Below are 25,762 nucleotides of genomic sequence, written 5' to 3' on the forward strand. Positions count from 1 at the left end.
TTCATTTGAAGTATCAATTCTACTCTTTTTTTTTGATTTTTTTTTGTTTCAATTCTTATTCTTCATTCATCTTCAGAAGTTTACAATGTTAAGACTATATATACTTAAAAACTGCAAATCACTTTGCATGTGATTAATCATTTAATTCTTTTATAATCTCAATCCACTTCAGGAAATGCTCATGCAGCGGTGTTAGACATCATCATCGATCAGTGTGCCATTTCAGATCCTGCATGACCGTATGGCCAAAATTATTGAAAAAATATTGGAGTATTTGGTTGATATTGAGACAGGAATGAAAACAATCTATATTTATTAGTACTCAAAATTATATTTGAATGTCATCGACCATTGTATAGAATGACAATGCATAATATATCAGAGCATGTAATAACCATATTTGTGAAGTACATTGTACCATCAACAACGTATAGAATGATATAACATACCTAGTGTTATAATTACCTCCTCTGAGCTTAAAACTTTACGTTATCTAATATGAATATATGCCAATCATAAATAAGCCATATAAGGTATATATTGTGTGAAGAAAAATACAATTACGTAACAGTTCAAAATTTATGATGACAACTCAATGATATGACAGACATTTCAAAATTTTGTAAAACAATTGTTCCCAAATATATTCTCTCCTAAACAGACGAATACATTAAAATACATTTCATTAATCTAAACCGCATTAACTTTATTTCAATGATCATATTTTGTTTGAGAATTATTTCTAAAATGGAATTTAACTTTAATCTGAATTCATTGTAGTTTTGGCAGCTTTAAACCTAGATGAAGCACAGACCAGATTAGCCATTGAATTAACGTTTTTCTCACTGTATGAGTATGATAAACATGCTAATAAAGAAAAGGGTTAAATAATTTAACCTTATTATCAAATATCATATGTTTTTGTGCTCAATTGTAAAATATCCCAAATGTTATCAAACTTGCTTTGTATTAACTATTGACTTTGTCTGGTGGAACCGTATCGGACTTTTAAATTTTATACTAATATACAAAATTAAAAATCAGTAACTAAATGTTAACAGACTTAATGAAATATTTTCTTAATTTATGAAGTGCACCGTTAGAGCATAAAGAAACCGAAGGGATCACACGTCTACTTAATTCAATCAAAAGTATCGTATTAATTGCATTATTCGGGTGGATTAGCGGGTCATCTCCTTGGCGACCGAAGACAATAGTATTAATTCGAAATTGGATCATTATGTCTTTGTTATTAAATTATTAAGTATGTAACAGGTGAAAATATAATCCCAATAAAATAAAGAAAAACAAACCAACATTACCGATGATGTTGTCAGATTAGGATATTGTAATCTACATTTGGGATAGTAAAGAATTCGAAACATACCAAAATGGAATCCATAGATGCAAGGAGAAATCGCTTATATGGTCCAGACAGGAATTTACGAGTGGAAGAAATCAGACGAAATTTATCTAAAAGTTGTGTTTTAAAGGAGGGAGAATATAATTTTACACCAAAAGGACTTTCCAAAAGTGTATTCGGCACCAGTTATGAAACAGATTTTCCTGTAAGTTTATAACTTATGTGCATTCATTATTTATGAAAATGTTTTGCAGGTATAGTTTTACATTGTTTAATATATATTGAATCGTCAAATTACTCAAGTTGTATATTTTGTTAATAAATATAGTTGCTTATGATCCTGTTGACAAGTTTAATCATTTTTATCATTGCGGAAAGCTTGGCCAAGTTATCAAAGTATTGAGACCCCCAAAATATATAATATCCATGACCCCGTAGGGATAAAAGGCTAACTATAGATGAGAATTAAAAAAAAATGTAACTAAGCATTGAAAAAGGAGTGAGGAATATCAATTTTTGAGGGCTATCTCCAATTTTATGTCCAATAAAAACAAACAACAGCATAGCCAAACTTTAAAACGGTAGATCAAGAGTGTTTATCAAACGGTCCTTTTATATATCTTACTATATACGGTAACCGGATGAATGTACTCACTGTCAAAGGCCCTAGAGTGGCATGTTTTTGTTAACACTCTTGTCCTATAGGTTTGCAATGGATAGTTGTCTGACTTAGTTAATCATACCATATATTTTGGACAATATGTGGACAATAATGACCATTTAATCATGCAAAAGCGGCAGTTTCAAAAATAAGATGTAACTGCTGATTTGGATGCAAGATGTTAATTACAATTTTGTTTCTATATATATATCTACATTAACACACCCCTTGATTTCATTTTTTCTTTAATTTGGGAACTGAATCTTAAATACTGAACACAGTCATCATCAATTTATGTATATTTCAGTGGAAACGAACTAATCATGATGAGAATGCTCGGGTAAAATACATTATGAGTTCATTGAGGGGTTTTCTGGTTTTGAAATTTTAGCTTCACGTTGCAATGGTGAAAGAGCACTTACGTCAGCATAGTCGATTGCACATTATGTCTGTTTATGATTACACAGTTTAGACTAAGTGATTGATATAGAATTTCAAAACTTTTTTCATTTCTTCAGTGACATTCACTAGTGATTAATTATTTTTTATTTGATATATTCATTATGGTATCTTATGTCACATTTGTTCTTATCATGTATTTGGTTAATAAAGAATTGAATTGTATTTTCATACAGGCTGTATTACATAATTTTAGATCATATCTTTTGTCAAACGTTAATAAACTTGTTTAATTAAATGGTATCTCTGATCAGGTGTCCATGACAGAACTAATTGTATTCTTTTCAAGGAGATTTAAAAATATCCTAAATTAAAAGTACTAAAAAGAATGTTACATAGGTTTTTTTTTATAACACAAGAATATCTTTTCAACACAGAGACCTAAACAATAGAAATGTATGTATACACTTTATCACCCGATGTGAAACATTTAATTAGATAAAGACACATAAAGCAGCGGCACTATGTTTTAAGTTGTGGTGTTCCATACTTTTGCCCCTTATTTTCAGGTTAATATATGCTAGTAAAAATAAAGTAGTATTTTTTTGGAATTGAAAGCGTTTTATTGGAACAATTCAGCAGAACAATTTAGAGCATGACATATTGTAAAGACATATGTCTTTTGATAAAAACTTTACATTGACTCGCATATATCTTTTTGTTCTTATTTCGATGTTTTGCTTTCTCATTGAAGTATACCTACATCTCCTTTATATATAACATGTATACTATCCCTTCTCCTTGAATTAAAGAAAGCAAACAACAAAAGGACAGGTCCAAAAAAAATATTAAAACAAGAGCAAGCTATGCATGCAAGACATATATGTTACAATATCTTGAAGTAAACTCTTTCATGTATGTATTTTTTCAGGGACAGTCTTTGGACCCCAGTTTTTTCCCAGAAACAAAGGAACAGGTATGTTAATTGCTAATGGCTGTGTTTGTGATATATATAACTTTCACGTAAAATGGACAAAATTACCATGACTCGTCGCAGTATATACCGGCCGTAAATCACCAACAGGAAAAAAAGAACAAAACACCCTCATCTAGTGAGTTATAGAATGTGACACGAATCACTCCTAAAGCCAATTACTCAAGAATCAGTTCTACGATCTTTTTACTTTATTAATATTTTCTTCTTTATGTTGTAACCTTTTTTTAATCATGTCAATACAATTATTTTGAAAAAGTGCAAAATTGCTGGAAAGCAAACATGAAGCTAGAGCTGGCATGTCAGTTACTGCTAGTAGTCCTTTGTTAATTTATGTATCATTGTCATTTTGCTAAGTTTATATTGTTACCCATTCTGACATCGTACTCCGGCTTCCTTTAAACTGAGTTTTACTGTACGTATTGCTGTGTGGTTTTTTTTTCCAACATTGGCTACAGGTATAAGGGAGGGTTGGTGTCTCACAAAACATGTTGAACCTCACCGCAGTTTCGCGCCTGTCAAAAATCAGGAGTCTCTGGCCTTTACTAGTCTTGCTTGCACTGGTGCTGAATTTTCGATTTGGTTTAAAAACCCATTGGTGGCCTTGGGCCGTTTTCTGCTTCATGCTTTGGTCAGGTTGTTGTCTCTTTAACACATTCCCCGTTTCCATTCTAAATTCTATAATATTTGAATTTTTATATTTTAAGCTTTCTCACCATTTTGAAATTGGAAACGACAGTGGTAAAAATGTTCCAATGGAGACATACAGAGACAGTACGACAAAAGCTGATTTCCTGACTAAACCACCAAGTAAGGTTAGTATAAAAACGTGTTAAATTCCTGAATTTTCTTCCTTGTCAATCAAAATGTTTATTTGTTCCGCATCAAGTTAAATTTTCAAAACACACCATGCAGACAGCATAAATGAATGATCATCATACATTAGGCTTATTATTAAAGCCATGAGTTTGAGGTTTGTAATTGATCATAGTAAGGTTAAAGCTTTAATGGGATTGCCTTATTGTATACCACTTTCACGGACATATTTAAAGATACTTGATTTTCTAATTGACAACATATGAGTTATGTTTTTCAACCGACAATCACATGAGAACCAGCTGTGCACTTCTTACCGGTTTTATTCTTTATTCATATTTGATTTGAAGCGGACATTAATCGCGAGCTTCTCATGAATAACGAAAGAAAGCTAGCATCATCCCTTTTTGACTCCTTTGTTACTTTACGTTACGCTAGACTGATGATGACCTATAACTAGATTTTCCAATTTTGGACATGATATGTTCAATGCATCTATCAAAACGAAATTTAAATAAACAGATACAGTAAAATAAAAAACAAATGATATGGAATATCCATTCATGACACACAATCAGTTCACGAAGAGCAACAAAACACACAAAAAAAACCCCAAAGAAACCGCGCTTTTATTGCTGTTCTTCATCTCAAAGAAAACATTGAGGCCTTCCACCCGGTTAAGGTTGTCTGATATCTTGACTTAAATCTAGAAATTGAAAATGAGGATTGGTTGAAGACCTCAAAACAATTAACCGAGGATATCCATAGGGGAAAAGGTCCATACATTCATTATCCACGTCTTAAAAGAAATTCAAAATTGCAGAAATATGTTTTGTGTCATTGATAATAACTAATGATTTTATTTTTAGCCTGAGATGATACTGGATAGCAAGATAATAAATTGGCCTGTAAGTATATATGATCTTATTATATTAAATACTACATTTTTGTTATTTAAATCAGATTTTGGTCTATACAGTTGTAGCATTCCATTTTCTATTCCAAAACCTTGCTATAACTTTTTGAACTTTGCAATTTTCACAGCTTTCTAAATATCTGACCTTAAGTTTAACTTCATAGAAACCAGGTATATCCTGAATCGTACATGTATCAGTTTTCTACATGCAAATTTTCAACATACCTTTAAAGCCTTTTAAGAAAGAAAAAAATGACCTTTGAACAGAGGTACTCCAAAAATAACCCCTGGTTTTCTGGAAATCTTAAAGTAGATTACTATGGAGCGCATGAATCCTGAATTTTTAATGCAAACTCACAGACCCATAATTTTGGCTCAAAATGGTCTGAATATATTTCTCTTTCACCAAAAGTTTCATTTCTGCAAATGTGTTGGTTAGTTAGGGTTAACAAGGACATCAAAAGCACTATTTTGTGTTAGAGAAGGGCTACTTTCACATACGTTCTAAATTTGAGGGATTATCGATGGTCTGACACCTTAATACTTTTTTTTATCATTGTTAAGCTAGCACTTTTCTAAATTGTTTCAAAAAAGTACTTTAAAGAAATGAAATGCAATATTCCAATTTTAAGGAATCTTTTTAATTTACGTGTCATCAATATGTCTATGACCTTCTGGCACTAAGTGTAATTATCTAGTCTTATCTATCCCACAACAGTATATACTTCAGATAATTTAAAAGATACACCTGTAAGTTATGTGTTTAATAATTGATGTCATATATTAGTTCCTGCTACTACCATTACAATAGAAGAATCTTCAGTAAGATATCTGAACTTTTAACATACAATTGTTATCATTTGAACTATATCTATTTTATTTTTTTAATTTCAGGATATGGCTCCAAGATATATGACCTCTAGAAAGATTGGAAATTCTGAGTACTCCAATGCTTATATCCCAGAGGTAGTTGTTGTAAAAAAATAAGAAGCACTTTAAGTATCACAGTCACCGAGGTCAAAACTAATCAGATATTGTACTCTATTTCTTTATAGACTCAATCCATTTTATATCATTGTCCAAGTAACTTGATTTCAACATATTTGTCCGATATAATAAGATTTTGACTAAAGTTCAGACATTACATATGATGCACCAACTTGTATGAATTATACTCCGATGATATCGCTTGTACAGTTTATTTGCAATACTTATAATTTAAGATATAAGAACGGAAAACAAAGAAAAGAAAAAATGGAATCGAAAAAATCAAAAGATCTATTATTATTGGTCAACTAGTTCAATTTCGATATAAAATAACTATTTTTCTATATGAAATTCTCAGAAAAAAAATTATAGATTTTTCAATATGAAATTTTCTGAAAAAAAGGGTCTTTAATGAGTATTTTTCTTCTAACTTCAGTTTTTCAGGACTAATTCGTTGCCACCAAACCATCCTAGACTAAACACTTCTATTATGAAACTACCACTTTCTGCCAAACATGTTCACCCACAACGAGGAACTAGTATAGCATTTGGAAGTGACGAGCCACAGTAAGTCAAAAAGAGTAAAATTTAACCAAAGCTAAAGTTTATGACATGCTGTGAAAATTCTCTTTATTATCATGACAAAGTGAAAAATTTAAAATCTACTCCAAGTGAGTGAATTTCAATTATAGATTGAAAGCAAACAATTTTTATTTAAAAAGTACTAGCTTTAACAGGATTAAACTAACCTTATGCATATAGGCATACAGTTAAAGGAAAGATATTCTCCAAATACTCCCAAAACAAATGTCTGCAATAATTAATATTTATATACTTTATGTATGCAGAGTATTTAGCGAATTTCAAAGAGCTTATGGTGTTGGTGATGAACCTACAAGTAAAATGGAAGGATTAAATGATGGCAAAAACTCCGTTATCACAAACATGAAGCTGATGGAGAAAGAATCACATGTATTCAGAACAGGAGATTATGACAATATAGGTAAACCATTGATAGACCATGTGATTGACCTAGAGAGCATTATGTTACATTATAAACCTTGTGATTGACCTAGAGAGCATTATGTTACATTATAAACCTTGTGATTGACCAAGAGAGCATTATGTTACATTATAAACCTTGTGATTGACCAAGAGAGCATTATGTTACATTATAAAACGCCGTGGTGATATCCTATACTATTAAGACAAAGTTTTATGATGATGATAAAGATGCATCTCTGTACCGATAATGGTTGGTAATTATGATGATGAAGATTAATCACCGAAAAATAGATAGAATTATGATGACCAAGGGTTGTAAAAACTGCGTGTGAAGCAGTAGATAAAAGAATATATTAGATAGATAGATAGTATGATAAGCTGTTATAATTGTATTCAATAAACTTAGTTTTACCATAGTCTGGTTGGATAGATAGCAATACACAATAATTTTATGATATTTGATAAACAACATAAAGTTACCTTTGAAATATTATAGGCACAAAAGACAGAATTGTTTTGAATCGTAGACAAACCAATAATTAAGCCCACAAATAAGTACAACCCTGAAATTATACTTACCTGTAATTTACAACTCATGATCTGAATAGAGGATCGTGGCAAGTTACTACGTACCAAATCAAACGATTAATTGGAACAACTCTAACATATGAATAACTCTTATGATGGGGGATATTGCCACTAAGTAAATGATATTTTATAATCACAATTACTGGTCTTAATATTTAAAATATACATATAAAAACCCGAGGAAATTTGGTAAGAAGGCTAAACTACTGAGCAAAGCTCCACACAATGTGAATGTAATGCGCAATAGGCTATCAGTAATGACAAAATACTATAAATAAAGGAATTCCATCATACAATTGTTTTGGGTGTGTAACCAATTCAGAATTATTAAAAAAGATAATGAGATAGCCAGTAACTTTTATTGTTTTATTCTAGTTTTTTGAAACTTTGACGAAACCGATCCAGAATATTAACAAGCAATAATACATTTCAAAACATAATAGCAAATATCTTCATTTGGTCATTCAAGGGAAGGACTACTCAGCAAATAAAACCCCCCCAAAAAAAAAACAACAAATGTTACACTCGAAATGAGGATTGTTGATGTTGGAGAAAGTAATAAAAAGTAAACATATCTAAATGTTGGTTCATTTGTTAGAAAAAATCAAATAGAAATACTCATTTGTAAAAGATATGATGAAGTGTTTTGGAAAATATCTTTATTTGGTTTCTTTCTCTTCTTTTTAAGTTGGCAAAATGAAATCAACTGTTAATGACGATTACGGACCTAGAACTCTTCCACCCGGAGAAGCAGCAATTCGAAAAGCAAAACTTTCAGAGTAAGTAAAACAAAATATACAGAGGAAATTGACCTGAACAAGAACTTTTATACGAACAGCTAACAGCCCACTATGCAATGAACTGGCAAAACTAAGTTTATTGAATACAATTAATGCTTTTCCCTTTTTTTTTTTAAATGATATGACATTTTCCTGTCGGATATCTGTATTAAATATTTGAATGTTGTCATATATTTGGTTGAGAACTTCAGACTTGTTAAATTCGTGTAAAAACTACAAATATTGCAAAAATAGACTTATTTTGAAATCTTGTTATTAGAACAGAAACATAAAATTCGCTTTAGAATTGAGTGTCCATATCCCCCCCCCCCCCAAAAAAAAAAAAAGGACTACAAAAAAACCCCACCAGATATATCAAAGTGTCAATGTAAATATTTTGAATAATTGAATGTTTGCATAAAGTTATCAGACGAACAACTCGATAGTCAGCACTTTGTGTCGATAGGAATTATCATAGATATGATGTAAATTTCGAATTAACTGTTTAAAAACTTTAAATTTTTCAAAATACTAAGATGTTCTATCCAACATATAAATAATTTGAGCGTCAATTGAATTGGCAAAATCTTTCGAATGTTTGGTTCTCAATGCTCTTCAACTTCGTGCTTTATTTGGTCTTTTTCGCTTTACTTTATTCGAGTATCACTGATAAAACGTTTTTATTTAAACGAAACGCACGTCTGGTGTATACGATTTCCTGCTGGTATCTTTGATGAGTTATTTTTTTTTAAAGTTTACCAATGGTAATGATTTGTATTATAACATTAATTTTGTGTCATGTTAAAAACCGAAAATACAAACAGGAATGATATTTAATTTAACAAAATGAAAGTACCCTCTTCCCAACAGACAACTGGTACATGAAATATAGAATAATGAAAAAAACTTCCATAATACTAAATCCTACTTGAAAAGGAATTTTCATATTTGAATTTAGTTCTTAAAATGTGTATTAATGATTCATTTCTGTTTTTTATTAAGGTCTATGAGTGTATTTTTTAATCTAGAGCAATGTACTCTTCTAAGCACAAATCAACAACATAAATGTAGAATTAATGAAATGGACTTCCTTAACGCAGCTGTCAAATTGACAAGAAATAAATCTACGCAGTTGAGAATTGTATTTTTTAAAGATGATTTCAAAGGGCATTACGTGACTTTTGAAAAAAAAATTATTATGCTGTTATTGCTGAATTTTTGCTTTCTACCCCTTGGAAGTTTTTATTTTCAACTTTTCTTTTGATTTGACCTTCCATTTGTTTCGATTTTAGCGCCACTTATGAGGTTTATGTGATTGGAACGCACATTTGGTGTAACAATCAATTTTAAGTTGTGTATCTTTGATGTGTCATATCAAACATCTATTAAAACATAACCAAAATGAAAAACGAAAATTGATGAATGCATTTAAATCAAAGCAATATTTAAAAAATGTTTCAAGGAACTTTTTTTTCATATTACTAGCCTATAATGTGTTATTTCTAACATTTCATTAGCTTTTCTAACTTTTATACACATCAGAATTAAGGAGGATCCAGAAAAGAATGAGACAGAGGAGGACAGTAATCAGTTAGCAGAATATGCCAGACAAGTTATTGTTCCTAATGTTTTCAAAGGTTTGTGTTCATATACTTATGAATACGCGTATATCACTTTATCTTATTCTAAAAGGACAGACAGTCTAATCCATAATTCTTTGTAAGTTCTGTCCATTTGTGTAGTAATCTCTGTCCTTTTCCATTTATCATTGAATTTTGTTAAGCTCCATGGTCTCTGGTTTTTTTTCAGAAACTATTTCCAGTACTTACATACATTTTATGAGATAAAAATATACTATTTACGAAAGTATGTTCTATAAGTGAGCATTTCTATTAATTCTATATTAAAATGATTATATCTATTTACAGATGCGGGAGACGGCAAAATATACCAAACGTCAGCCCACTTCCACGTAAGTAGTACAATTCCCAAAACAAAAAACTATGGAAAGCCAAAACCATTAAATAATTCAAATTTTGACAATTTTGATTTATATATTTTACTTGTTTATGTAGACAAAAATGAGTATCATTTCTTAATTTCATTTTGTTAACACTTTGTCAATCAGATAAGAAATATAGAAACACTTTTACAATCCTAGGATTAATAGTTTTAAAATATAAAAAATATACCATGAGGTATTCCGAAAACATTTTTATAAGTACACAATAATCTGCAAAGCATCACACAAAAAAACTTAAGATTTCTTCGTAATCAGGACAATGATTGCCTTTTGTCTTGAAATTAAGATTAACTGTACAGTTCATTTACGCTGTTTGTAATTGTAATTAATGATAGGTTAACATAATTTATATAGCATTGATAATATACTGATGTTTAAAATTGGTTTTTGTTTTGTTAGTTTGGAACCGATCCTGATACATCACATTCTATATACAACAAGGACTTCATATCCAGATCTATGACAACACGTGGTCCTCCCAGTAAAATGATAACAGCTGATGCTGGCAGCGTAAGTTTGTTTTTATATATGATACATTTGTTTTAAATTAGATTAACTTCCGAATATGTTATTGTTTCTTATTAACCGACTTATAATACGTGTTTTGAATTGAAAAAAATATTGGCTATTTATATTTATGAATCATACTATTGATGCTTTCTTGTTTAATTGAAGATTTCATTTATTGTTTGATTGGTAAATAATAGTGGAAATTTTAAGCGAGATTATTTTCTAAATAAGCTTTGTTTCCTATTTATTTTCAGTTATTCCACAATGATCCTTCGTATTTAAGAGAACCTACTACATCAAACAAAACAGATTTTAGTTACACTCCTGCTATGCCATGGAAGGTAATTACAATTATCAATAGAATAAATGAATAGAACTTCTCGAGTAAAAATTAACACTTGTTTGGTTGGACTATAAGGCCATACGCCTGACGCATTTGAAAATTGTTGTGCAAAGTACGATTAAGCCAATCTATTCCTTGGAGAATAAATATTTTGTTGATGCAAATAATTCAACATTTCATAAACAGTAAATTTACACAAAATGAGCAAAACAGCAAAATCAAAAGCTTAAAAAACTTCAAACTAATGGATAACAACTGTCATATTCCTGACTTGTTAAACGCATAAATGATATTTCTTGTCAACACACAAATGCTGACTACTAGGCTGGTGATAACCTTGGTGGTATTAGCCTTATAATTAAGCTTTCGTTTATTTTATTTGTTCCCCTTATACGATCTATATCATTTTTTTTTCTGACGGTCTCTCTTTAGTTGCATGTATGAGTTTGATCCAGTTTTTCCAACTGATGAGTGTTTTCTTAAAAATGATAATATTATAAATACCATGATTAAAATTGTGTACGCCAGACACATGTTTCGTCTACAAAAAAATCGTCAATGTCGCTCGAATCAAACATGTCTAAAAGATGCATTGTATTTCCTACGAAAAGAGCAGATGAAGACTCAAACAGAAAACTCTTAACGAAACAATAAATTGTAAGATAAACTCACACACCAGTAGTGAGTGTGTAACAACGACACCTTATCTCTCTTTAAAATTAATGCTGTCATCACCATTTCATAAAGTAAATTAATATTACATATAAACACATAACACTTAACAGTAAACAACATATTAAGAAAAACAAATATCACAAAAAATGTTTGACCCATTATAACATCAATCATACTCCTTAATGTGAACGTTTGTTTCTTCTTTTTTTTCAGTACAAAAAAAAGACAAGGCTTATCAAAATAAAAATACAGACAGCGTAAAAACGTCTGTTGAATACAATTCAGAAACCCTTAAAAGCATAGGGATAAATCTGAGTTCCTGTTCCACTTCTTTTAAAAATTATGGACCTTCAAGTTTTTTACAACTAGAAATTTCATAAAATTATACAATATGTGTGTTTTCTTCTTCAGAACTCTAAAGGACAGACAGCAATGGAAATGAACTTAGAAAAACGTGACACAGACAACGTTATAATGAGCTTTGATCCAAATCGTCATACATTTGACAGACAGATCTCTTGTGAGTTATATTAAAAGTTAAACTTGAGACAAGAATCATGTCATTCTTGCTTTTGACTTACCTATTTGTCAACCAAACAATGACATTCCTAAGGACTGGAGAATTTCTAAGGGGCCTCCTGTGTGTTTGTACTGTGTTTTTAATTGAATTGTTCTACACAGTGCAGTTTTTTTTTCTTTCTCCAATAGATCTGTTGGAAGACATAGCTTCAGAACATTGCCCTGGGAATCAACAGTTTTAATCAGTACATATTACGTATCTTTTGTTTTAGATATATTGATACATTACAATAAAGGTATATTTTAAGTGCAAGGCTGTTGTAGAAAAGGAAAATAAGACGTTATGAATTTAATGCGTCCGAAGCGATTTTCTGGATTTTCCTTCATCAGGAACGCGTAAAGCCGAAACAGTTGAAGAGCTTTATTATCAAAAATGACATGAAATGATAGCTTAATTCCAGTCACGGCAAACTTTGTTTGAGGGAGTTGAAACTTTAGATTCTTGATAGTTTCAAAATTATTTATAAATGGGGGAATCTAGAAAGGCTTGTTGTTAATCATGTCAGTACAGAAGTACCAAATACTGAGCTGATGGTACTTCGTGTTTCACCTATCAGTTTGCTATCATTTTATAGATTATGAAGTTATGACAATCTTGTGAGCTCTGTATAATAAATACAATTTTTTTTATGAAAAGGTATTTTTGAATACAGTCCAATTTCGTTTAAGTTCCTTGCATGATCAGCCACCGTCTGCCATTGACAGGTTTTCTTCAATTCTTTCTGGTTTTTATATGAAATGGGTTCCACAAAAAAAAAATTCACCACGGAACAATTAGGCAGTATCTTTTTTCTATCATAAAGTGCACACAAATACATCCGTATCAGGGAATATCAATCTGTTAGAACGAACAAGGAAAACAATACATATGTGCGAAAGATTTTTTTTATTCATATGAAAAAAAACCTATGTTTTCGTTATTACCCTTTTCTATTATCCTACAGTGGCACATGCAGATTACAAAGGTCCACCCAAGGGATACAAACCGATGGAAGCAATGAAAAAGCCAAGAGTAGTTTTTGACTACTTAACACCTAATGATGCCTTACCTTATCCTGGACTTGTGGACAGAACATCAGAAGCTAAGGTACATACAATTCTCAAATGCTTTTTAATTAGGAACATAGGAATCAATTCCAGAAAGAGCAGTTATTCTTCGAATTAGTATTAGGCCCGTCAGTATGAGAGAACGCAATTCACAGCCAATTTAAAAAAAAAAAAAAAAAAATATTAAATGAATAACTAGTAACTAGTTATCCGTCCTCAAGTCATTTCGCAGAAATTATGATTTGCCCTCAAAGCCATGGTGAAAGTGTGTGTGTTCGATATGGAAAAGCAATTTAATCCGTTTGAACATTTAGTGATCATAGAATATGATATAAGGTAAAGCATGAATTGCCACTACTGATCGAATAATACTTGTGGCTAGTGCTAACTTATTCTAACATTAAAAAACTTGAGTGTAGAAATAATTATAGATACGAAAGCCCTTATTGCAAACTGTTGATAATTTAAGAGTGTTGAACACAGATCAATTTTATAGCCGATTCTGAATTCTAAAATTTGTACTTGAAGCTGTCAAACATAAACTGTTAACATCGCCAATTGTTCTCGTTTCAGACGAACTTTAGTGGTAGTCTGATGGCTGGGCAGCATGCTGTTGGTAGACGCAGACAACAAGAAAATGTATGCAGACAAAGATTGAATGAAGGCAAAGAAACACATTTCACGATTGGCTATCAGCCATTTGACTTCGCCTCCGAATCACAACTTCAATATCAAGGAGACCAGAAAAATGATGGACACATCCCACCTGCTGGGAAGACTGAGAAAAAACAAGAAGGAAAACCTTTCTTGCATTTCTTTGTCAGCCAAAACACCCAAGACTTGAAAGCAAATGATCCATATACAGTAAATACTAATGAAAGTTTAAGAGCACGTGATAACCACTGTCGTCTGCCAGTGGAACATGCTATGAGGAACTCTGTAATGAAGTCAGATTTTACACCCCTTGAAGCAAGAACGTAAGTCATTGGTGATGCCAATTAGGATAGAAAGACTTTTACATATAGCTTTATTTAAGTGTGAAGTTAATAAAACATTGTTCTAATCATGTCAATAATTATGCAGTAGTTAGCAGACTGGCTAAACAATTATGTTATACTAGTATAGTTCATAACCTTTGTTTTCATGTTTTGAATGTATCAAGTACTGAGCAAATAATTATATGTAAATAAAACTTTTGGAAAAGATTCGCGTTCTTATAGATTATCGTTAATAATCTCAACGATATTGATGTTCCCGCTTGAGTCGGTACGGCGAAAGTGAGAAAATCAATTGAGTTGAGATAATCAATACTAATCTGCAGTGTTCTCCCCAGAAATTTTTGATAGCATCACATTTGGCGTAAAAAATAAATTGTATTTTTTTCAATGTAATTTGTCGCGTCGTGGTAATGCTCTATTTCCTTTATGTTATATACGTTATTGTTTATTACAAAATGTATTATATTGTTTGTATGCTATAGGCCCTTTTTTGGTGAATAAAATATTCTATTCCACCCTATTCTTTGTATCTATATTGTTGAATTCATAACTGAGAATACAATTAAACTAAAACCATGATAACAGTATTTTCAGTTTATGTTTTCTATATTCATTTATAGTTCCAGAAATTTTTTTTTTCCTCTTGGGCCAAATAAAAATATATGTGTATAGATACAATTGCACTAAATGTGTAGGAAAAAACACTGGTTTTTATAATAAAAAAAAAGGAAAAAGAAAGTATCATATAGCAATAAAATTTAAATTAAAAAACTTTCTCTATCATGTCTATCAAATATATTGGTTCATGGTCCCAGTTGTTTTCTTTTATCAAAATGATATATATTTTTAACAAAGTTATCTAATTAATAGTCTGTTAATGCTTAGTTTTCTCTTTAGGTATTGTTTTCTGTCTACTGTGCCATTTGTGGATATGTAGTTATCTTAAAATGCGGATTTTTGTCATATCTGGTCCGATTCCGATCAGTAGTTTACACTAAAATATTAAATGGCCGCCGAAAGCAATGAAAAATACGAAAATAAAACAATGTTTGACAAGAGATTGGGAATGAATATGGCGTTTTTAATGCATTAAATGGATGAAACACAAACTTAAGCCAATTATGATCACTTTCTGAAGAAAGTACAAAACTTATATAGTTCAAAATCAAAATTTTCACTCTCGACTTACAACTAGTAATAGGAAGAGAAAGAAAGTAAAACTAATATTTTGAGTAAGTCATAAAAAGATAAGACTCAATCTCTTTTAAAAAGAGAAAAAAATGTTTGTTTCTTTGAATTTTCATTTTGCAAACATATATTTTGATTTATTTTATGATTTTCTGACTACAGTTTTCTCCTTGTCGAAATTTGCGATTGCATACCACGTGGTATTAATCATGTCACAAGTGACAGCTTGGGGTATTAGTATCCAACCAGTTATCACCCAAAGGGCAATTAACACCTATGTAATAACTTTAAATTGCCTCTATTGTCCGACTTGAAGGGATTACAATTAACGGTGATATATTTTTTTATGATCATAAGCGGTAATTAGATGAAAGTTCACAATTTAGGACATGGCTTTGCCATACAGAAACGAGAAAAATAACATCCTGAAAATAATTATAGCGTCGCGGAAATTATTATAGCGTCGCGGATATTATTATAGCGTCACAGGAAGAAAATATAGCGTCGCGGTACCGCGACGCTAAAACGGCCTGGGGAGAACACTGATCTGTTATCGCTATTTTACCTATGACAACGTTGTTAATTTCATTGACAGCGGGCAGGTGCGCCTTTAGTTTCTAGCGATTATTTTTCATATAACTCTATACTGTGCCGAGAAAGGAAATTTCGTAAAATACTGTTAAAATACAATATTTAACATATGCAAATATAGATTTGTTGTTCACAAAAAACATGTTATAGATGTAATGCCTTTTAGTATCTTATCTTCTTTTATTTTTAAAAGACTGAATCGGAAACGTTACCAAATGGGTAAGACACTCAAATGTAACACGTTTTACGTTAAACATGTAGGCATTCAGATTCGTCGTTTTTCTGAGGTTTTTAAGGGAGTATAAAAACAGTCACCTGCGCCATGCGTGAACATTATATGGAAGATTGTAATCGCTCAAATACTTCAATTTGAGGGATGTCATGTCTTGTATATTTTCCTTGTTTAGGCTAAAATCAAATATACAAATACCAATGACAAAGTGTCTACAAAAGAACAACTATGGACAATTGTCATCAAAAAAGAGAGTTTGGGAAGGGGAAATCATAATGTATAACTAAATGGAAGGCAGGAGAAAATTCCTAATCAGACCGTAGAAAGTAGAAAGAATATGTGTTATTTGTCTACAATACTTATCAAAGTTTAAAACATTATATCTTAATTGAAAGTTTGGCATTTTGCAAAGAAACTTCTTGATATGCAATGTCAATGTGTTAAACATTATAATATTCTATACCACATTAAAATAGCAATTGATAATTTTCTTTTCAGTGTTTCAAATATAGAACTACGGACTATGATGGACTGTGATAGAAAATTTGAGAAACCAATATCTTCAAGTCATTTGTTCCACACAGACAATTCTGGACGTACGTACCTATTAATGCTTTTGTTAATCTTCATGTGCATTTCGATGATTGGCAATTTTGCAAAAGGTTTTATGTTTTAAAAGATCTATACACATTTACATAATGTCGTTGTTTAAAGAGTTATCGAAGGTACCAGGATTATACTTTAGTACGCCAGACGCGCGTTTTGTCTACATAAGACTCATCAGTGACGCTCATATCAAAATATTTATAAAGCCAAACAAGTACAAAGTTGAAGAGCGTTGAGGATCCAAAATTCCAAAAAGTAGTGCCAAATACGGCTAAGGTAATGCCTGGGATAAAGGTGTTCAAAGACATTTTTACATTTTCAGAAACTAATGATACTTAGATTATATGGATATTTAAATTATTTTTTATTTGTATTGGGCTTGTTTCAATATTCATTTCGTTTCAACTAGATAAAAAATCTGTTTTGAAATATAATCTATTATTAAATAGATACATAACAATTGTTAAAAGGTAAATATGAAAAAACGTGTATACGACTGAATCGTATATTTGTAAATTATGAACTTATTTTATCTTTAGGAAATAATTTTGCGACTACTGCCATGGCCGATTTCATAAAACCAGAATCTATGACAGGTAAGATTTAATTTCATTTTGAACGTTCAGAAATATCTTTATTTATTTGTTGTCATTTCGATCATTCTGAGATAAAAAGCAAGTGAAAAATAACTGATCATAACTGCCCGAGCCTCATGCCGCTAATCCCCCAAAATACCCTTTACGACATTTTAATTGGTCAAATACCAGTTCAGTTACTTAATTGGCATTAATAGCAAAGTAAGAATGGTAAATACTTTTTTAGTTGAAATGTATTCAGTTGATTTGCAAAACAGAAAGTGTATACTATAGTATTAAAGTTTTAGAAAGACGTTTCAAAAGTAGTTTTGAGACATTGGCCGATACTTTCATTGTTATTTTGATTAAAATTGCTAAATATTTGTAAGTAAATTTAATGATAAATATTTAGAATCTAGAAGAATTGCAGGTAAGATATCGAGAATATGGTAGAACTAGAAATAAATAAGAAACTGTAGATAGTTTATATAGAATTATATGGTGCTGGAAATTGTAGATATACTTCATTTCACTTGGTGGCTTTGTGTATGACTGAGAGGGGAAGGTTATATAATTATGCAATGTATAAGTATAAGTTAAACCCGATGTATACGACAATGACACTGCAACCCAGCGGTAAATAAAGGCAACAGTAGTATACTGCTGTTGAAAAGTCATAAATCGATTTAGAGAAAACTAATCCAGGTTACAAACTAATCCGAGGGAAACACATCAACTAAAAGAGGAAAACAACGAAACAACAGAACACTGCAGTAAAACAGTCAAATAACTTTAAACATCGTTAACATTGATTATGAATTATTCACTTGCAAGTGAATAATTCGACCTCATTGAATCCGTATTCATGTGAACTTCAATTTAACCCCTTCGTTTGAGATGGGTAACACGTGAATTGTATGTGTAAAGGTATTTAAGGAAAAAGAATGTCAACATTGAAAGGGTTAATCATTTGATTGACTGATTCGATCCACAAAAAAACATTCGTGTACAGGTAAAAACGATGATAAACATTTTTTTCGTCTATAATATGAAATTTAATAGACTTAGAATAATCAAACAGCACGGGTTTGATTAATCTATTCATATCTATATTTGTGTTTACATCTCTTATTTGGTCATCGGGTGACTTTAGATGGCGTCTAGACTAAAATACACGCGAAACGAAGATACGTATTTTCATGCCCGTGCCCTGTTTATTGTTTATTTTAGTCTTTTGATAGTTGGGATAAATGTTTTACATTGTAATGAATCAAATATGAGAATTTGATTAAAATCGGTGAACATGAATTTGACAGCTAATGCCCCTTTAAATACAACAAACAGCCTTCAAAAATATCTGTCAAACTCAAAATTATCTACAGACAATTTCCCGTCTGCCATTAACACCAATTGAATAAATTACAAAAACATTAACATGCGCTCGGAAATGTGGAGGTTATGAAATATTTTCAACCACCTTCTTTTGAATCTGATTCAGAAAATAAACAAAACATAGAAGAAAGAAAAAGAAAACAATTTATCCGTTCCATTATGCATTTACGTTTTTAGTTCAATATTTCTTTCTGCAAAGTCGTCGCCATATAGTTATTTATAAAATAATTCCATGGAATTAACAAAGTAATTTGTAATTTTTTATAAATCTTACACATATCCATCCTTTGCTTTCAAATATTCGGCTTTGGACCTTCCTGGTGAAGGTACATCTAGGAAAGCGCTTCAGACGCATGATGAAATTTCTAATGCGTTGTTTTCATTTCCTAGAATACATTGACTCAATGTATAGCATAGCCAATATGTCTATTCGCGCCAAAAAAACACTAACAATTTTTTCAGCACTGACAATCTTAGAAAATTCGCATTCTCGAAAAAAAAAATAATCAAGGAAGATGTTGTGAATAGGTTGTTTATTTAAATACTGTATTGCTAAATAGTTAGTGTAAGTCTTAGAAGCTATGTTTGTGTTCTTTTTAGTTAAATATAGCAAATAGCGTCTTTTGGTCAAGGAAAGCAACGCTCAATCTGATTAAAATACAAATTCAGTATCCACGCTACTTGCTTGTTAACATTTTGTGGAAACATGATCTGTATTTAAATCATATTGAGAATAGTTTAACTAAGGTATTAAAACAACAAAGATTAGAAGATTAGTCAATGTAACAAAAAAGAAAACAAGGTAATTTAAATTTTGTTTCAATAGCATTTCTATAAAAAAAAAATTTAAAAAATCGAAATTACAAAGCTAACACTTCTTAGATATTGGTATAAATTCACTCGCCTTCCACCTCATCAAAATACATCAGTTCAATACACTGAAAACTAAATACGAACCCCACCAAAATAACTAGCTTCACCATATTAAAAATATTGAAAATTATGGCGACAGACTTTAAAAGTGTTCTAATTTCGTAAATCTATTAGGAATTACTGTAAAAAAAAAAAAACTAGTTTGCTTTCAAGGAAATGTAAATTTATTTACAATAAAAACTTGTCGAACATATTAGATTAACTAAATTTACTATTTTCGCTAAACATGTTTACTTTTTTGACACTCAGCCGAACAATGCTAGAGCGGTATTTTGTGTATTTTGTGTATTGATATATCCATTGTTCCCTCTACAGAATTAAAATTGACGCTTTTGAGACATCAATGAAAAACCTCTGCTGCATGCAGAATTCATTACCTATACTTTTGAAATTCATCAAATGACGTTTATCCGTAAATTTCAATACGTTTATGTTATATAGCATTGTTATATACTTTATTGTTTTATATTTTCAGGTCAAAAGTTCTTGGCAGCTCGTTAAATTGTACAGGATGCAACTTTAAGAAACAATTATTGATAGTGTTAACAGTATAAAAGGTGCTAGACTACTAGAAAATAAAAACATGTCTACTAGCTAAGACATTTTACAGTGATTGTTTGTGTTATATGAATAATTTGATTCTGTTACATTAAAAAGCAATAAACTATGTAAATTTCAATGTTATTGCCTTTAAGTTTGTAACTGTATTTCAACTAAGGAAAGCCACTCATGCTAGAAAAGATATTTTAGGCAAATCTTGGTTCGGATGCTCCTCAACATTGTATGTGTCTGCTTTCCAAACGACCCTTTAAAGCATACGTGATTCAGGCTTCTAGATATTAATGTTGTTTGTACTAACAAACTGGGTTATCAACTGTCGGAGAGATTAAATGAAAATAACGTTTGCATTATTGTCATATCGGTGCATCTGATACCTTTAAATAATGTTAGGTGCAAAAGGACTGCCGCCGGTAGTGCAGGTGCTTTACTTTTGATATGATTCGGACAATTTCGTAGCCTCAACTTACAAAAGTGTGATGGAAAGGTCAGGAAAAAATAAATTAAGTTGTGCTGGATTTTGTGATGTTCAAGGCTTTTTTCCTTTATATTTAAAAACCTGCAGGGTCTTGGTATCCAAGTATCCCTATTAGACATGTACATGACTTATAATATAGATTTTGATAGAAAATGTCATTTTATAGATTACATCAATAAAAATATTTTGTTCTATATATGTTTCTGCTTCTCCCCTGACAAATGATATGAATGTTGAGGAACAATTTAAAGTTAATAATCAATCGTTTATCCGCATGATATTTTTTGGAGACATCTGTCTTAACATATAAATGAAATTCGGACATTGAAGCAGTTCTCTATTTTAGATAATTCTTGACAATTACAATGCACTAGACGGGTGTGAAATGTGTAACCTTTATATGACCATAAAGTAAAAAAAAATATAGTTTCACTGATCATATTTTGAACAAAATATTGTTTCTTTATGTTATATATATTATACATGTTGCTTACTTAGAGCGTTCTTCGGAAAATACCAGTACAAAGTAAGGAATATGACAGTTGTTCTTCATTTGCTCCGTTGGTTCACATAGTCGAGCATTTGCTTTTGTCAGGTTTCACCTTTTTTATTTATTTATGTTAGTTCGGTAAATACAGTTTTTATAATTATCATAGTTGTATAAAAAAACTAAATAAATATCATTTACAGTGGAATTTATGTCTGCCATGTCGCTGACAATACCAGAAAGAAACACTATATAGTAGAAGAACCTTTCTAAACCTATAAGTCAGTTTCAACTATTTATATATATATATAAAAATTAAAAATTAAAATCAAAATTGTTATTTATTTATTGTTAACATCTTCAGTTCAATTTGTACAGTATTTTAAATAACCCTAGATAGATAGCAATGCCCGTGGAATTAACGTCAGTCATGCGCTGACACTACCTCAAAGACATACCATATAGTGAAATAACCTTTCTACACTTCTTATAAATCGGTTTCAAATATCAATATGTATTAAATTCTAATTAAAAGATTAAAATGTTATTTATTTATTGTTAACATCTGCAATTCAATTTTGACAACAACAACATAAAAAAATCAGCTATCTGTTACGTTTTTTGTTCTTTTATTGGCATACAAAATATTATAGAAATGATATGTGTACCAGTTCTACATTATTTTGTATTCCATAGTCTTCAGACAGCCGACAAAATGACATAACTTATTAACCAGATTCTGTTAACGTGTGCTATAAAAGGTTTCAGCTATTAGGTCTGCTGTTAGACTTCACGAATATCAATTTGACATACTGGCAAGCTGAAAAAATCAGTACAAAAATTCTTAAAAGTGCAATTAAGGTTAACAATGTCATTATTTCTCGAAAACAAAACTCAAATATTTTAACACAATTAGTATTTGATTCACATGCCTTAGGATTTATAACATTGTTAGATAGTCAATGCACGAAATAAATTTTCAGTGAGTCAACAATGACCAGTGTGAAACCATTCAAACAGGAAAAAAACTGTCTATTATCAATCTAAATACGAGAAACACTCATGAGCCGTATAAACAAACATCTACAACTGAACAACATGTTCCTGATTTAGGACAGGGGCAAACAAATGCAACGTGTATACAAGTTTTAACAGTCGCCACCTTTACACTTACCTAAAATAGTAATGTAATGTTACAGCATAGAAATATATATCAGCCTAGTCTCATTGATGAGTGTACCAAGTCAGGAAGTCAGGAAGATGGCCATTGTTATAATATTGTTCGTTTCTGTGTGTGTTGCATTTTAACGTTGAGTCGTTTGTGTTTTCTCTTATTTTTTAGATAAGACGTGGCACGGTACTTATCTATCCCTAATTCTTGTATTTGGTTTTGATGTTATATTTGTTATTCTCGTGGTGTTTTGTCTGTTGCTTGGTCCGTTTCTGTGTGTGTTGCGTTTCGGTGTTGTGTCGTTGTTCTCCTCTTATATTTAATGCGTTTCCCTCGGTTTTAGTTTGTTACCCCGATTTTGTTTTTTGTCCATGGATTTATGAGTTTTGAACAGCGGTATACTACTGTTGCCTTTATTTTGCACCATTGGGTCACCGAGGTATAACAGTTGTCAGTACTTATTATTTTACATGAAATATCATTGACATGTTCATCTTATGTACTGTTTACGAAATTTTGAATCAATTGGAACAAGAAGGCTTTACTATCCAAGATCATAATTTGCCTTAGCATTAATTGGCACAACATTTTGGGACTCTTGGTTTTAATGCTCTTTAACTTCGTATTATATTTGGCTTGTTAAACATAACCCTCGTCTGGTGTACCTATTTGATAAGCTTGATATCTTTGATGACTTTTTATATTCATGATGAATATCTATTCGTTCCTGTAGAAAAATCATCTAACATTATCGTTTCTTGTGTATTAACCCATTATTAAATATTCGAAAGAAACCAACAGAAGTCAATTTAGGAATACGATATACCAGATAAAAGATAACCCAAATTCGTTGAAATCCCTCGTAATATTTCCAACGACTCCAGATTACCTTCGTTATACAAATGTGAACAAATTGTAAGACAAACTAATATATGATCATAATAAAAAACAACAAATAGTAAGTTTGAATTTTGGCAATTTTTTGTCATGGATTTATTAGGACAGTTCAACTATGTATCAACCGGCCAACGAATTTGCATTCATCGACAATTTCTCATTAATGTCCAAGATAAAAACATTGAAGGGCAACCATCATATGTTTTCTCCAAATGGCAACTGGGCTACCAGACGCCAACTGTGATAAATTCAGCCCTTCAGCTGTTCAGTAAAACTATGTATTCAGTAAACTTTCTGTCCAATCCATGACGCTTCTTTTGGCAATATCTGAAAATATACAACAAACAGCAGAAAAAATATTCTAAAGGGAGGGATAGGGTGGGTTTTTGTGTTCCTTCAGAGTTCAAATCACGCAATGAACAAATCACGAAAAGCATGCAATTTTATACCAAATAAAAGCGGGAAAACCGCTTATGAAAAATGTAGGTTAACAAAAGACGCTTAAGTCCGTCAAAATTAAAGAAAAGTTAACTCTAGTTTAGCAGACGATACTCTCAATTTATTAAATTGATTTAATGCTGAATGATTAAATCTTATTATTAAATATTCGAAAGAAACCAACAGAAGTCAATTTAGGAATACGATATACCAGATAAAAGATAACCCAAATTCGTTGAAATCCCTCGTAATATTTCCAACGACTCCAGATTACCTTCGTTATACAAATGTGAACAAATTGTAAGACAAACTAATATATGATCATAATAAAAAACAACAAATAGTAAGTTTGAATTTTGGCAATTTTTTGTCATGGATTTATTAGGACAGTTCAACTATGTATCAACCGGCCAACGAATTTGCATTCATCGACAATTTCTCATTAATGTCCAAGATAAAAACATTGAAGGGCAACCATCATATGTTTTCTCCAAATGGCAACTGGGCTAGCAGACGCCAACTGTGATAAATTCAGCCAAATGCTAGCAAACTCCGTTTGTGAGCATCGCCAAACAAAATTTATCAATCCATGACAAAAAATTCACACTTAAAACAAATTCTGAAATTACATAGGTTTTTAAATTCAACCATATCAATTGAACGTAGTAGATCAACCATACTTACAACAGTTCAACGTAGTACATGTTTATGAACTATACAATACCACAGTTCAACGTAGTATATCAACCATACTATACAACAGTTCAACGTAGTATATCAACCATACTATACAACAGTTCAACGTAGTATATCAACCATACTATACAACAGTTCAACGTAGTATATCAACCATACTATACAACAGTTCAACGTAGTATATCAACCATACTATACAACAGTTCAACGTAGTATATCAACCATACTATACAACAGTTCAACGTAGTATATCAACCATACTATACAACAGTTCAACGTAGTATATCAACCATACTAAACAACAGTTCAACGTAGTATATCAACCATACTAAACAACAGTTCAACGTAGTATATCAACCATACTATACAACAGTTCAACGTAGTATATCAACCATACTAAACAACAGTTCAACGTAGTATATCAACCATACTAAACAACAGTTCAACGTAGTATATCAACCATACTAAACAACAGTTCAACGTAGTATATCAACCATACTATACAACAGTTCAAGGTAGTACAACAACCATACTATACAACAATACAAATATAAGCAACGTGTACAACTCAACATTTATTCACTTGACCGGAGTCCTATGTTCAAACCAATTTGAAACTGAACTCTTATAAAGGATTTCCCATTAATATGGTATAAAAGCGGACCATTATTTCCAGGTCTTATTTGCAAAAAAGTTATCAAATTACGTAAATGTAGAGGACAAATCTCATTTGTTTATTTTTATCAACAAACTTTTAAAGTAATGGATCTCCCTTTTTTATCAGTTCAGAAAAAAAACTATAGTAATAAAAAGCTGACTTTACATGATCAATATATA

The 25,762-nt window shown here is 30.9% G+C and overlaps 1 protein-coding gene across 4 annotated transcripts; it reads left to right on the top strand.

Moving 5' to 3' along the window:
* The first annotated feature begins 669 nt into the window (after window positions 1–669).
* On the top strand, window positions 670–20,879 carry LOC139517092 (uncharacterized). 4 transcript variants are annotated; one of them, XM_071307769.1, is made up of 20 exons: window positions 1,243–1,568; window positions 2,332–2,364; window positions 3,355–3,399; window positions 4,125–4,232; window positions 5,103–5,141; window positions 6,044–6,115; window positions 6,573–6,703; window positions 6,985–7,139; window positions 8,418–8,508; window positions 10,051–10,145; window positions 10,437–10,480; window positions 10,931–11,041; window positions 11,296–11,382; window positions 12,471–12,579; window positions 13,583–13,725; window positions 14,259–14,662; window positions 17,193–17,290; window positions 17,840–17,896; window positions 18,288–18,305; window positions 20,676–20,879. In XM_071307769.1, the coding sequence occupies exons 1-20, from the start codon at window positions 1,392–1,394 to the stop codon at window positions 20,699–20,701; spliced, it is 2,043 nt and encodes a 680-aa protein (XP_071163870.1). In that variant the 5' UTR covers window positions 1,243–1,391; the 3' UTR covers window positions 20,702–20,879. The 4 variants fall into 4 exon arrangements, with proteins under 4 accessions (XP_071163873.1, XP_071163872.1, XP_071163871.1 ...); XM_071307771.1 differs by lacking the exon at window positions 2,332–2,364 and having other exon boundaries at window positions 821–1,568; XM_071307770.1 differs by lacking the exon at window positions 18,288–18,305 and having other exon boundaries at window positions 1,140–1,568.
* Window positions 20,880–25,762: the final 4,883 nt, after the last annotated feature.

The sequence above is a fragment of the Mytilus edulis genome, chromosome 3, assembly GCF_963676685.1.
Source record: "Mytilus edulis chromosome 3, xbMytEdul2.2, whole genome shotgun sequence".
Lineage (NCBI taxonomy): Eukaryota > Metazoa > Mollusca > Bivalvia > Mytilida > Mytilidae > Mytilus > Mytilus edulis.